The sequence below is a fragment of the Theropithecus gelada genome, chromosome 19 (assembly GCF_003255815.1).
Source record: "Theropithecus gelada isolate Dixy chromosome 19, Tgel_1.0, whole genome shotgun sequence".
Classification (NCBI taxonomy): domain Eukaryota; kingdom Metazoa; phylum Chordata; class Mammalia; order Primates; family Cercopithecidae; genus Theropithecus; species Theropithecus gelada.
The window spans coordinates 32826945-32840831 of NC_037687.1; the positions used below are offsets into that span (position 1 = coordinate 32826945).

At 44.5% G+C, this 13887-nt stretch overlaps 1 protein-coding gene across 1 annotated transcript in view; it reads right to left on the minus strand.

Moving 5' to 3' along the window:
* NLRP9 (NLR family pyrin domain containing 9) overlaps positions 1-13025 on the minus strand; it is a 32944-nt gene extending 19919 nt beyond the window's left edge. The window contains exons 1-3 of the mRNA XM_025368634.1: positions 12724-13025; positions 4100-5651; positions 1887-2048 (exon numbers count right to left, since the gene is read on the minus strand). Coding sequence (XP_025224419.1) covers positions 1887-2048; positions 4100-5651; positions 12724-13003 — 1994 coding nt within the window. The 5' untranslated portion in view covers positions 13004-13025. The remainder of the gene's footprint in view (positions 1-1886; positions 2049-4099; positions 5652-12723) is intronic.
* Between the last annotated feature and the right edge of the window lie 862 nt (positions 13026-13887).

Here is a 13887-nt window from a genome sequence, read left to right on the forward strand (position 1 = left end):
GCCTGTAATCCCAGCACTTTGGGAGGCCGAGACGGGCGGATCACGAGGTCAGGAGATCGAGACCATCCTGGCTAACACGGTGAAACCCCGTCTCTACTAAAAAAAAAAAAATACAAAAAACTAGCCGGGCGAGGTGGCGGGCGCCTGTAGTCCCAGCTACTCGGGAGGCTGAGGCAGGAGAATGGCGTGAACCCGGGAGGCGGAGCTTGCAGTGAGCTGAGATCNAAAAAAAAAAAAAAAAAAAAAAAAAAAAAAGGAAACCAGACATTCAGTATAAACCACAGGGTTGGTACAGTTTAGGAACAGTGAACCATTCCTATCAGTTAGGTTGATGGAAACTCTCCCAAAGTCCAAGTTTCAAGACAACAGCCAAGCCAGGTGCGGTGGCTCTCGCCTGTAATCCCAGCACTTTGGAAAGCCAAGGTGGGCGGATCATGAGGTCAGGAGCTCGAGACCAGCTTGGCCAACGTGGTTAAACCTCATCTCTATTAATACAAAAAGTAGCCGGGTGTGGTGGTGCACGCCTATAATCCCAGTTGCTCGGGAGGCTGAGGCAGGAGAATCGTTTGAACCTGGGAGGCAGAGGTTGGGGTGAGCTGAGATCACGCCACTGCACTCCAGCCTGGATGACAAGAGCGAAACTCCGTCTCAAAACAACAACAACAACACAACACAACACAACAAACAAGACATCAGCCAAGGACCGACCTAGCAAACAGATCTTTCTAGAGACAGCAGTCTAAAGACTGCTATGTTTTTTCTGCACAAATATGTGGGCTAATAATTCAATGCACTAACTCTTACCAAAAAGACGTACAAGGTGCTTTGGGAGCATAGACAGTCTTCCGTGATGACATGACCTTTCAAGCTGAAGGAAGACTTAAATTTAACCTGAAAGCAATGTTTGCTTATAGAGGTAAGGAGAACAGCATGGCCCAGGCAAATCAAGATAAGTAAAATATCAGGGAACAACTGTGTTTCTATCCTCTCATATATTATTTGTATAAAAGTATTAACAAAAACTTTATTAGGATTAAGGGAAACCAAAGAAAATATTGCACATCAGCACTCTGTTTTATAAATGCTACCTATTATGCTTATCTTTATTATTTTTCTTTCTTTTTTTACAAATTTAAGGCTGTTTTTCTGTCTGTCCTCAGCACCCTTCCTTTCTCACCTGACCAACATCTATTCTTCATCCATCCACAACCAAGCAAAGGTTCCCCTTAACCAGGACTGCTCACTCTCTGGCCCTCCAACTAGATTTCATTTTACACGTCACTACATTTATTATTATTATTATTATTATACTTTAAGTTCTAGGGTACATGTGCACAATGTGCAGGTTTGTTACATATGTATACATGTGCCATGTTGCTGTGCTGCACCCATTAACTCGTCATTTACATTATGTGTATCTCCTAATGCTATCCCTCCTCCCTCTCCCCTCCCCACAACAGGCCCCGGTGTGTGATGTTCCCCTTCCTGTGTCCAAGTATTCTCATTGTTCAGTTCCCACCTATGAGTGAGAACATGCGGTGTTTGGTTTTCTGTCCTTGTGATAATTTGCTCAGAATGATGGTTTCCAGCTTCATCTGTGTCCCCACAAAGGACATGAACTCATCCTTTTTTATGACTGCATAGTATTCCATGGTGTGTATGTGCCACATTTTCTTAATCCGGTCTGTCACTGATGGACATTTGGGTTGGTTCCAAGTCTTTGCTATTGTGAATAGTGCCGCAGTAAACATACGTGTACATGTCACTGCATTTAACACACTGGATTGCAGCTCTGCATTTATGTACTGGTCTTCTTCCAAAAAGGCCACAGTAGAGAGAAGGAAACTCTGCCACTTGCTTAAAGGACAGGTTAACATCAAACTTACATGAGTTTTCGGAGTTTACAAACAGGCTGAGTCAGCGCTTTGCAAAGAATCGCCAGGGAGGCATCGTCGAGGCTGCTGTTTTCCATGTCTAGTATCTGGAAGTTCTTGTTGGTAATGAACACTGAGCAAAGCTCCCGCCAGTAGACGAGCTTCTCGTTGTAACTGTGAGAGAACAAAGATCGTGATTCTCCAGTGACTAAATGCAATTCAAGACATTCTCAAAACAGGCCAAACACCATTTCCAAAGTCCCTCAAAGCTGACAGACACCCAGGCCTGAACAGGGAGAAGGTCAGCCAGGTAAACTGAGCCAACATGACATAATAGTTAGGAAGTAGGCCCTGGCCAGGCATTGTGGCTCAAGCCTGTAATCCCAGCACTTTGGGAGGCCAAGGCAAGAGAATCGCTTGAGCTTAGGAGTTTGAGAATGGCCTGGGCAACATAGCAAGACTCCTTATCTATTAAAAATTTAAAAAATCAGCCAGGTGTGGTGGCATACACCTGTAGTCCCAGCTATTTGGGGGCTGAGGTGGGAGGATCACTTGAACCCAGGAGTACAAGACTAAAGTGAGCTATGATCATGCCACTGCACTAAGCTAGGGAAACAGAGCAAGACCCTGTCTCGAAAAAAAAGAAAGAAAGTGAGCACTATTTACAATAGCAAAGACATGGAATCAACTTAAATGCCCATCAATGATAGACTGGATAAAGAAACCGTGGTAAATATACACCATGGAATACTACGCAGTCATGAAAAGGAATAAGATCATGTCTTTTGCGAGGACATGGATGGAGCTGGAGGCCATTATCCTTAGCAAACGACTGTAGGGACAGAAAACCAAATACCGCATGTTCTCATTTATAAGTAGGAGCTAAATGATGAGAACACACGGACACAGGAAAGGGAACAACACACACTGGGGCCTGTTGGAGTGTGGGGCTTGGGAGGAGAGAGAGCATCAGGAAGAATAGCTAGTAGATGTCGGGCTTAATACCTGGGTGATGGGATGATCTGTGCAGCAAATCACCATGACGTATGTTCACCTATGTCACAAACCTGCACATCCTGCACATGTAACCCCTGAACTTAAAAGTTGGAAATAAAAAAGAAAAAGAAAGTGGATCCTGAGACAAGAGTAATTGATTGGAATGAAACTCTGGTGTAAACATTTAGTAACTATGTGACCCTGGCCAAGCTATTCAACCTTGTTCTTGTTTCCATTTCCTCTTCTTTTAGATGAGAATACTTGATTGTTCTATGGACAAGGGTTATTTGGTGACCCCTCAGTGAACAGGGAACTGTGTCCAAAGACGTTATCACGAACAGCAGCGTGTGTCTGAGAGCTAACGTATGAGCTAGGAACGTGAACCCGACGTGAGAATATAAGGCAAAATCAGCGGAGGGAAAAGGCATATGGAAAAAACGCAGAGGAAACGAGGCAGGAACTTCCAGGAGTCCCCTCCCTTGGGGTCACCAGGGGATACTGCACAAGCTATGAAGGGATGGGGAAGAAACACAGTCTGAAAACAATAAAAATGGTGAAAAAAAATAAAAAAGAAAAGAAAGAAAGAGAAAGAGAAAAAGAAAGAGAAAGAAAGAGGAAGGAAAGGAGGGAAGGAGGGAGGGAGGAAGCAAGCAAGGCCAGGCGTGATGGCTCATGCTTGTAATCCTAGCACTTTGGGAGGCTGAGATGGGTGGATCACCTGAGTTCAGTAGTTCAGGAGTTCAAGACCAGCCTGGCTAACATGGTGAAACCCTGTCTCTACCAAAAACACAAAAATTAGCCAGGCGTGGTGGCGTGCACCTGCAATCCCAGCTACTTGGGAAGCTGAGGCAGGAGAGTTGCTTGAACCCAGGAGACGGAGGTTGCAGTGAGCTGAGATCGCACCCCTGCACTCCAGCCTTGGTGATAGAGCAAGACTCCATCTCAAAAAAAAAAAAACAAAACCTCCTGCTAGCCTCTTACCCTCACATTGGTCCTATGAAGTCGATAAAACTTTTATTCTTCTTTATACAAATGGAAAAAGTTCAAGAAGTTGCAGCTCATGATCCCACAGCTGACAAATGGTAGTGCCACGGCTCGAAAGGAAGCCTTTCTGACTCCAACCTCCATGCTCTTAAGCACAGCAGCAAAAGGCCCACGAAACACCCACGGGCCACTAGAGCAAACTCCAAGCGTAGTGCAGTGGGGCAGGGGATTAATAGACGACTCACCCTGAGGCGCATCCTGAGTCATCTGGAAAGATATTCTCCATACACATGCGAAGTGTCGTTAAACCTCGACAGTGCTTCAGGCAGAATGAAGCTATTACCAAATGTTCTATGTTACCAATATAAATGAACACTTCTTCAAAGAAATTCATCACTTGTGTTACAAATTCTTTTTCCTGAGTTTCAAATAAACTAACGAATAATTCCTGGAAACCTATGGCTTCCCTATCAGCTTCACATTGACTTAAACTTTTAAGGGATTGGGTTATTTCCTGCTGTAGGTCTTTTGACAGTGGAAAACCAAAGGATGTCTCCAGCATGCTGACAATTTCTTCTGCTGAAATTCCAAACATGAATATCCCCACCTGGGTCAAGTGGGTTTGAGGCTGAATCACAGTTGCTTTTACAAGCTGAGGTATGCTTCCAATGGCCGGGTTAGGATCGTCTTTGGGTCGTTTGAGCAAATAAAACATGGCGGCACAAAACTCTTGGATACACAGATGGATGAAGGTAAAACAATCCCCTCTCCGTTGGAGAAGTCTCATATCCACCCACATCAAGCCCTCAGACTCAGATAACCCATTCCTCCGGAGATCCTCATGGCAAAAGACGAATGTGTATGTCCATACTCCCTCTGCAGCCAAAGCACACAGGTTTTTTAGTCGGGCTCTGTTCACCTTAGGCACAAAACTCTGACTTCCTGCTTTGAATACATTTGTTAAGAAGGATGCATATAAAGAGGTGGTGTTTTGGGAGTTTATTTCAAGGTCTTCTCCCCTCTCTAGCCTCTGTTTCACGCAAGTACAGACCAACCAGCATATAAAGGGATTATGGCACAAGATAAACAGCGGTCCACTATCTCTCACAAAATTGAAGACTTTCAAGGCTTTGCTCTTCTCACCAAAGTAGTAGGAGAAATACGACTTCTTTTCAGATTCAGTGAATCCTGAGAGCTTTATAAGTTTTGGATGCTGCAACATAAAATAGTGTTTTTGCATAGCCAGTTTTCCTAAGGCAATAAGCAGAGAGCATTCTGGAAGCATCTTTTTCTGCAACAAACTGCTCAGGATAATTGACGTTGGCTGCTGCCGCCTCCAGTCATCGCTCAAGTCGTCCTTAAATTTCAAGTTAAACTTCAGTTGCTCAAAGCCATCCATGATGAACAGAATTCTCTCTGGCTGGGAAAAAATGTCTTCGATCGTCTCTGAAGACTCAGGCCAGTCCCTGGAGAGGAGCTCCAGTAAGCTGGTCTCTGTGACCCCGTTTATTTCATAGACATTGAGGAAAAACACAAATGTGAACCTATCCTTCCATAAGTTTCCCTCTGCCCAGTCCAACATCACTTTTCTTAGAAGGGTTGTTTTCCCAATTCCGTCGGAACCTTCCAGGACCACAGTGTGGAGTCTAGCCGCAGCAGTATACGCGCCATTCAATTCTTTATACTTATTTCTCATGGTTTCTTTGTAGAAATGCTCAGGGACGGGAAGACAGGTTTCCTTCTCCCATATGAGTTGAAATTTTTCCTTCATATGCTTTCTATATGGGTTTAGCTTATCTGTGAGAACAGGATATAAGATAGTTAAAAACGCACTCATTCTTTTATACTCCTCAGAACTGTAAACCAAAAATAAAATTCTAATACTCGTCAGCCATCTGAAGCCAGGGTGCTTTTAACATTTAACCTGAGAGACTGGTTCATGCCATGATGGGAAGTGGGGGTCAGACATACTTCATTGTACCTCTCCATTAACACAAACACAGGCTTTGAGTCTGATAAGAAACATTTTACAACCTATTCTCTCTGAAGGCTTCCTCTGCAAGTAAGGACGTGGCTCTCCATAATCCTTTATCTTAACCCAGACATTTCCTTTTCTTTGATCCCAGGTCTTTAGATAAACTCAACCAGTTGTCAACCAGAGAATTTTTTCTTTTTATTTTTTGAGACGGAGTCTTGCTCTGTCGCCCAGGCTGGAGCGCAGTGGTGTGATCTCAGCTCACTGCAAGCTCTGCCTCCGGCCGTCAACCAGAGAATTTTTAAACCCATCTAGAACCTGGAAGCATCCCCCTCACCCTGCTACCGGCTTCCAGTTGTCCCACCTTTCTGAACCAAACCAATGTATTTCTTATTGAAGTCTCACGTCTCCCTAAAATGTATAAAACCAGGGCCGGGCACAGTGGCTCATGCCTGTAATCCCAGCACTTTGGGAGGCCGAGCCAGATGGATCACCTGAGGTCAGGAGTTCAAGACCAGCCTGGCCAACATGGTGAAACCCCAACTCTACTAAAAATACAAAAGTTAGCCAAGGCGTGGTGGCAGGCGCCTGTAATCCCAGCTACTCGGGAGGCTGAGGCACAAGCATCACTTGAACTTGGGAGGTGGAGGTTGCAGTGAGCAGAGATCGTGCCATTGTACTCCAGCCTGGGTGACAGAGCAAGACTCTGTCTCAAAAAAAAAAAAATAAAAAAAGTGTAAAACCAAGCTGCACCCCAACTACCTTGGGTACATGTTCTCAGGACCTCCTGAGGGCTGTGTCACAGGCCATGGTCACTCATATTTGGCTCAGAATAAATCTTTTAAAATATATTACAGAATTTGACTCTTTTCATTGGCAGAATGACGCCTAAAGATTCACTTGGAACACACGCAGACTGGCGTGCATATCGAGATAACCAGGCTGGCTAACTTAGTTTTGTTAGGACCATAATCTGTCTGAAATCATGTTCATGGAAACACATGACCAAATTGGAAACCTAGACAGAATGATGGCCACCATGAGGTGTGAACGCTGGAGAATTATATTCCAAGCTGGAAGAGGAGGTGGCATCTCCCCATCCAAAAGCACCACCATTTGCTGAAGCTCTACAGGGAATCAGGGCTGAGGCTATGACTACCGATCCCGCACATTTTATCTCAACCACTCATTCAAATTCATCCGCTTTCTGCTTTCCAAAAAGGTTTGAGTATATGTGTCTGGACTAATTTAGACTGATGAATAGATAGCAGGGGTCAGGTGCATGTCCCATGTCTGCTGGACTGGAAGCCATGGGGTCTAGGTTATTTCTATTGCCCCACGCTGGCTGTACTCATTTTCGGAAATCCACCCCTGAACCATCAATTTCTTTCTTTTTCCTTTTGAGACGGGATCTCACTCTGTCACCCAGGCTGGAGGGCAGTGGCGCAATGTCAGCTCACTGCAACCTCCCCCTCCCAGGCTCAAGTGATCCTCCTGCCTCAGCCTCCCAAGTAGCTGGAACTATAGGCGTGTGCCACCACGCTTGGCTAATTTTTGTTTTTTGGTGTAGGGTTTTTTTTCTTTTTGTGGACATGGAATTTCACTATGTTGTCCAGGCTGGTTTCGAACTCCTGGGCTCAAGTGATCCACCCACTTTGGCCTCCCAAAGTGCTGGAATTACAGGCGTGAGACACCGTGCCCCATCATTCTTGCAACCTGCCTTTACGGTCTTTACCTTTCTGTCACTTTATTTTGGTCAACAGTTATAGTAACTGAGATTTGAGCGTTTCCGTTCAAGCACCCAGTGTTACTCCAACTATTAGAAACAAAATCCTATTCCACCTTCTATTCTCAGCCAGCTTTGTCTTCCCTATACAGCAGGACAGACACGAAAAGCTTATTCCTTTCACCCTTCAGTGGCAGCTCATGTATGCTCCTAAAATGACAATGGCAGCCGGGTGCGGTGGCTCAAGCCTGTAATCCCAGCACTTTGGGAGGCCGAGACGGGCGGATCATGAGGTCAGGAGATCGAGACCATCCTGGCTAACACGGTGAAACCCCGTCTGTACTAAAAAAAAAAAAAAAAATACAAAAAACTAGCCGGGCAAGGTGGCTGGCGCCTGTAGTCCCAGCTACTTGGGAGGCTGAGGCAGGAGAATGGCATAAACCCGGGAGGCGGAGCTTGCAGTGAGCTGAGATCACACCATTGCACTCCAGCCTGGGTGACAGAGCGAGACTCCGTCTCAAAAAAAAAAAAAAAAATGACAATAGCTTTGGCGTCTCTTGATGGCAGTCTCTCTTAATCCTGATGATTAAGAACCAGGATTGCCTCTGGTATTTGCAGTGACAGCTGTTAGCAAGCCAAAATTTAGAAACATAAGAATTTTGGCCAGGTATGGTGGCTCACACCTGTAATCCCAGCATTTTGGGAGGCTGAGGTAGATGGATCACTTGAGGCCAGGAGCTCAAGACCAGGCTGGCCCACATGGTGAAACCTTGTCTCTACTAAAAATAAAAAAATTAGGCTGGGTGTGGTGGTACATGCCTGTGGTGCCACCTACTCAGGAAGATGAGGCACAAGAATTGCTTGAACCTTTGAGGTGGAGATTGCAATAAGCTAGCATTATACCACTGCACTCAAGCCTGGGCAACAGCCTGAGACTCTGTCTCAAAAAAATTTTTACTGTATCAATTGTTGCTAAAATTGGTCTTGTCTATATAACCTTTCCTAATTTCTGCATTCTCTTTAATTAAACTGATGATAGCAGGTCACCTATCAGCAAAGTGTATATATATATGTAAATATACAAATTATATATATGTAAATATACAAATTTTATATATATATATATATATTTTTTTTTTAGATGAACTCTCGCTCTTGTCCCCCAGGCTGGAGTGTGATGGCGCCATCTCGGCTCACTGCAACCTCTGCCTCCTGAGTTCACATGATTCTCCTGCCTCAGCCTCCCGAGAAACTGGGATTACAGGCGCGTGCCACCACGTCCGGCTAAATCTTGTATTTTTAGTAGGGTTGGGGTTTCACCATGTAGGCCAGGCTGGTCTCAAACTCCTGACCTCAGGTGATCTGCCCGCCTCGGCCTCCCAAAGTGCTGGGATTACAGGCGTGAGCCACCGCGCCCAGACACAAAATACGTCATTTTATGCAAAGTTTATCTGATGAGTGATGAGAAATGGGGAAGGGAGAAGAATTAAAATCCTGTTTAGAATCTGAGTTTTCAAATTTCAGAAAAATCTTGAGTCTGGGGAAGGGACTGAAAGGAAATAGACTGCAAAGGGGCCCTGTGGTCGCTCACAAAGGCGAGGACGGTTCCACCGATGGTCTTTGTTCTCCTTGCACGCTGACTGTGGACACCACAGGAGGGAACAGCATCCACTTTATTCTCCACTATATCCCTTTAACATCACCGCACAGGAGTTATTTAAGTCTCTGGGCAGTGACTGTCTTCGTACAAAGTTAATATTGTAAAACTGTCTCGAATTTAAAACATACATGCTAGGCACGGTGGCTCACGCCTGTAATTCCAGCGTTTTGGGAGTGCTGAGGGAGGAGGAGCACTTGAGGCCAGGAGTCCGAGACCAGCTTGGCCAACATAGTGAGACTCCATGTCTATTAAAAAATTAAATTTAAAAAAAATGCAGATAAAGAGAAAGGAAATAAAGTCATTCCAAAAATTTCATCAATGTATGTAGTCATGGCTCATAGCTTAATCTGTGTCTGTATTACTCTGTATTTTTCTTCTGCCCGATTTTTCTCTCTATAGTAGAATTATACTGCATACACATATACTGCATAAACATGGTTTTTGACTGAATAATGTATTATGGACATCTTTCTAAATTCATGCACGTTTTTCATCACAAAACCCTATGCTATTTATTTAAAAAATATATATATAATTTTTGAGACAGAGTCTCACTGTGTGGCCCAGGCAAGAGTGCAGTGGTGTGATCTTGGCTCACTGCAACTTCTGCCTCCCAGGTTCTAGTGATTCTCATGCCTCAGCCTCCCGAGCAGCTGGGATTACAGGCATGTGTCGCTACGCGTGGGTAATTTTTGTATTTTTAGTAGACACAGGGTCTCACCATGTTGGCCAGGCTGGTCTCAAACTCCTTACCTCAGATGATCAGCCCACCTCGGCCTCCCAAAGTGCTGGGATTACAGGCGTGAGCCACCGCGCCTGGCAAAACCCTATGCTATTTAATTGAATGTATTTATCATTATATTATTCACTTTCTATATTTGCCCATAATAAACATTTGCTGGCATCCAAGGTTTTTTGAGACAAAATTCATAAGCAAGGTTATTTAAAACTGATGATTCGCACCTGTAATCCCAGCACTTTGGGGGGCCGAGGCGGGTGGATCGCGAGGTCGAGAGATCGATACCATCCTGGCCAAAGTGGTGAAACCCCGTCTCCACTAGAAATAGAAAAATTAGCCGGGCGTGGTGGTGAGTGCCTGTAGTCTCAGTTACTCGGGAGACTGAGGCAGGAGAATCGCTTGAACCCAGGAGGCGGAGGTTGCAGTGAGCCAAGATCGCGCCACTGCACTCCAGCTTGGGTGACAGAGTGAGACTCCATCTCAAAAAAATAGAAAAACAAAAAACAAAAAACAAAACCCAATGATTTATCATTATTTGTGGTATATCTATGATGTACCAGAAATATAGGCACCAAATATATAATTAATAAAAGATAAAATCTATATGTGAACGTTTTTTTTTTTTATTAAAGGCAAGAAAAATGAAGCCTTTGACCCCTATTTCCAGCAACTCAGGTGACAGCACTTAGTGGCTTGCTCTCATTCTCTTACAATGAAAAGGTCACCTTAAAAATATTCATGTCGGCCGGGCGCGGTGGCTCACGCCTGTAATCCCAGCACTTTGGCAGGCCGAGGCGGGCGGATCACGAGGTCAGGAGATTGAGACCATCCTGGCTAACCCGGTGAAACCCCGTCTCTACTAAAAACACAAAAAATTAGCGGGTGTGGTGGCGGCACCTGTGGTCCCAGCTACTTGGGAGGCTGAGGCAGGAGAATGGTGTGAACCTGGGAGGTGGAGCTTGCAGTGAGCTGAGATCCGGCCACTGCACTCCAGCCCGGGCGACAGGGTGAGACTCCATCTCAAAAAAAAAAAAAAAAAAAAAAGGTCATATCTTAGAGATGAAATATAACATTTAGGACCTCAGCGTCTCAAGTGAGAAACCCTCAGACATTGACTCGGTCATTTTTTCATCCGCCAACATAGAACATTAATCAGCAGAAAAGTCAAAGACACGAACCACACGGATAAAGAAAACTGCCAGGCCCAGTGGCTCACGCCTGTAATCCCAGCACTTGGGGAGGCCGAGGCGGGCGGATCACCAGAGGTCAGGAGTTCGAGACCAACCTGACCAACATGGTGACATCCCGTCTCTACTAAAAATACAAAAATTAGCTGGGTGTGGTGGCGCATGCCTGTAATCCCAACTGCTCGGGAGGCTGAGGCAGGAGAATTGTTTGAACCCGGGAGGCGGAGGTTGCAGTGAACCGAGATCACGCCACTGCACTCCAACCTGGGCAACAGAGCAAGACACCATCTGAAAAACAAACAAAAAACAAGAAACAAAAAACAAAAAACACACAAAAAACCAAAAACCACAGCAAGCAATTCCAAACCAAATAAAATACCCTCAAGCATGCGGGGATATGAAATAAGGTCTCAAATTAGAATTACCAACACAAAGAACAAACGTGAACAAAACAGAAATCGATGTAACAGAAGTTGATTCAACTCAAAAGTAAAGGGAGAAGATAACAATCATCAGAAACAAATGCTAATTACTAGATACCTAATAGGGAATATATTTAGTTTTTCTTAAGTATCCCCCCAGAGGAGGGTGTAGACCCCATCAATGAGTCCAGTAGAACTGGGTTGGAGTCAGACCTGTCACTTTTGGAAAAGTCACGTAACACATGGGAACACCGTTTTGTCCGGTTTTCTCGCTTGTAAACCTTTCCTGGGTTGTGATGAGAATGAAAAGACATTCTGCAGAAAGAGTGCTTCCAGGACGTGAGGGCAACCTGGCTGTGACGTGTCACCCCATTGATCGCCAGGGCTATTGGCTGATCAAGTCGGCTGGGCGGGTGTCCGCTTCCTCCCTCACTGCTCCATGTGCGTCCGTTCTGAAGCTCTGCCCTGGGTCAAAGGCGATGACAACCTTCCCCCATAGAAGACGACTGTTCTTCGGGCACGGGCAGAAGAGAAGCTGTGCACCCCAACCAGAACCTCCAAACAAGCTCGCAAGAGTGCTTCCTGTAGTACCCGGGACATACGCTGTCTGTGACTGTCTTAAATATTAAGATTCTACCTACTCCTTGGTAGATGTCTGGTCAACAAAGACAGGCGGTTAGGCACGGTGGCTCACTCCTGTAATCCCAGCACTTTGGGAGGTCTAGGCAGGCGGATGGCTTGAGCCTGGGAGTTCAAGACCAGCCTGAGCAACATGGCAAGACCCTGTCTCAAAAACAAAAATAAAAAATAGAAAAGAAGGCAACTACCATACTAGAATTCCATCTCAGTAGACCTGGCAATGCAGACACTAACTGGCTACTCATCTCCCATAACAACGACTCTACTTGGGGTGGGAAAATGGGAAGATACTCCTTAGGTGAATGGTTTGTATCAGGACATCATCCGTCCCCAGTTCATCACTGGCCCACGTACGAACGGCCCTGGCCTGCAACTCTTTTCCTGCCTTCAACTCTCACCTTGGCCCACACACATTCTCACCTGATGGAGGGGATGGCCACTCATTCAACAACGATATCGCCTTGTTCCCAGTACACCAGCCTTCCCCCACCCGGGTCCTCGCCCCTTCATCCAGCACTTACTTCTCATCTCTTCCTGGGCCTTCGTCCAGAGATCTTTCCTATTGATCTGTAGAAACAGGTGCAGTGTCACCTCCCATGCCTGCTTTCCCGGGTAATGTTTGTCCAACAGCTTTGCTACGTCTTCTTTGGAAGCCTTCTTCAGCTCAGCCCAGGGGATTGGCTTGAGTTCGAATTTCTCCAAAGGTTGTTTGAGGAGCTCCTTAAATTTCCAAAACTCTTCCTTTCTGAGCTCCTTCAGATACCACAACAAGCCAAAATCCGAAAAAAAAGATTCTGCCATATCTCCCCAGGACTGTGAGCTCAGGTGTCTCCAGAGGGAAAAGAAAGATCCTTAAAAATAAAGAATAAATGATACCTGGAGAAGAATGATATGATTACAGAGTTAAGTTTCAGCAGCCGAAAGCAGCTCAAAATTATTGATATCATCATACACATCTTGCATCAAACATTATCTAGGGAAGAAGCTTCATCTTTTTTCCAAACAAATTCATGTGAAAGGTAGCGTTGACTGCCATATAAGTGTCTTGTTTTTGTCTGACATAAATGATGCTTTCATGAACAAGCGTTTCTGTGTAGCTTGGTACATATAAGCACACATTTCTCTAGATTTATAAATTATAGGTCAAACAGCACACACAGGTCACCATGTTTGCTACATAATGCTCCATGATTTTCCCTTCTGGATATAATAACTGACATTCCTACCAGCATTCTGTGAGTTTGTTTGCTCTATAAACCTTCCCATACTTAGTATAGTCTAATCCAATTTTCATAATGAAAAAAATGAACTGATATTAAAATTACAGATGATCATATTCAGGAAGATGAAAATAAAGGAAGAAGATATAAAAGCAAATTTAGATTTTTTTGGTCTTGTTTGGGGGTATATGCCTTCTAATTACAGTAGATAAGGAAAAAGATTTATTATAGGTTAGCATTTGCAGACTAACAACTCGGACAGACACAGAATGGTGAACTTTCCTACTATTAGAAACCCTCCAGATAATCATTACAACTCAACAGAAGACAGGAAATGAAGTAGAAATATATGCTAGACAAAATGAGACAGGTGGCAAAAATAATACCATATATATATATATAAAATATTATATTATTTTATTTTTTAAGACGGAGTTTCACTCTTGTTGCCCAGACTAGAGTGCA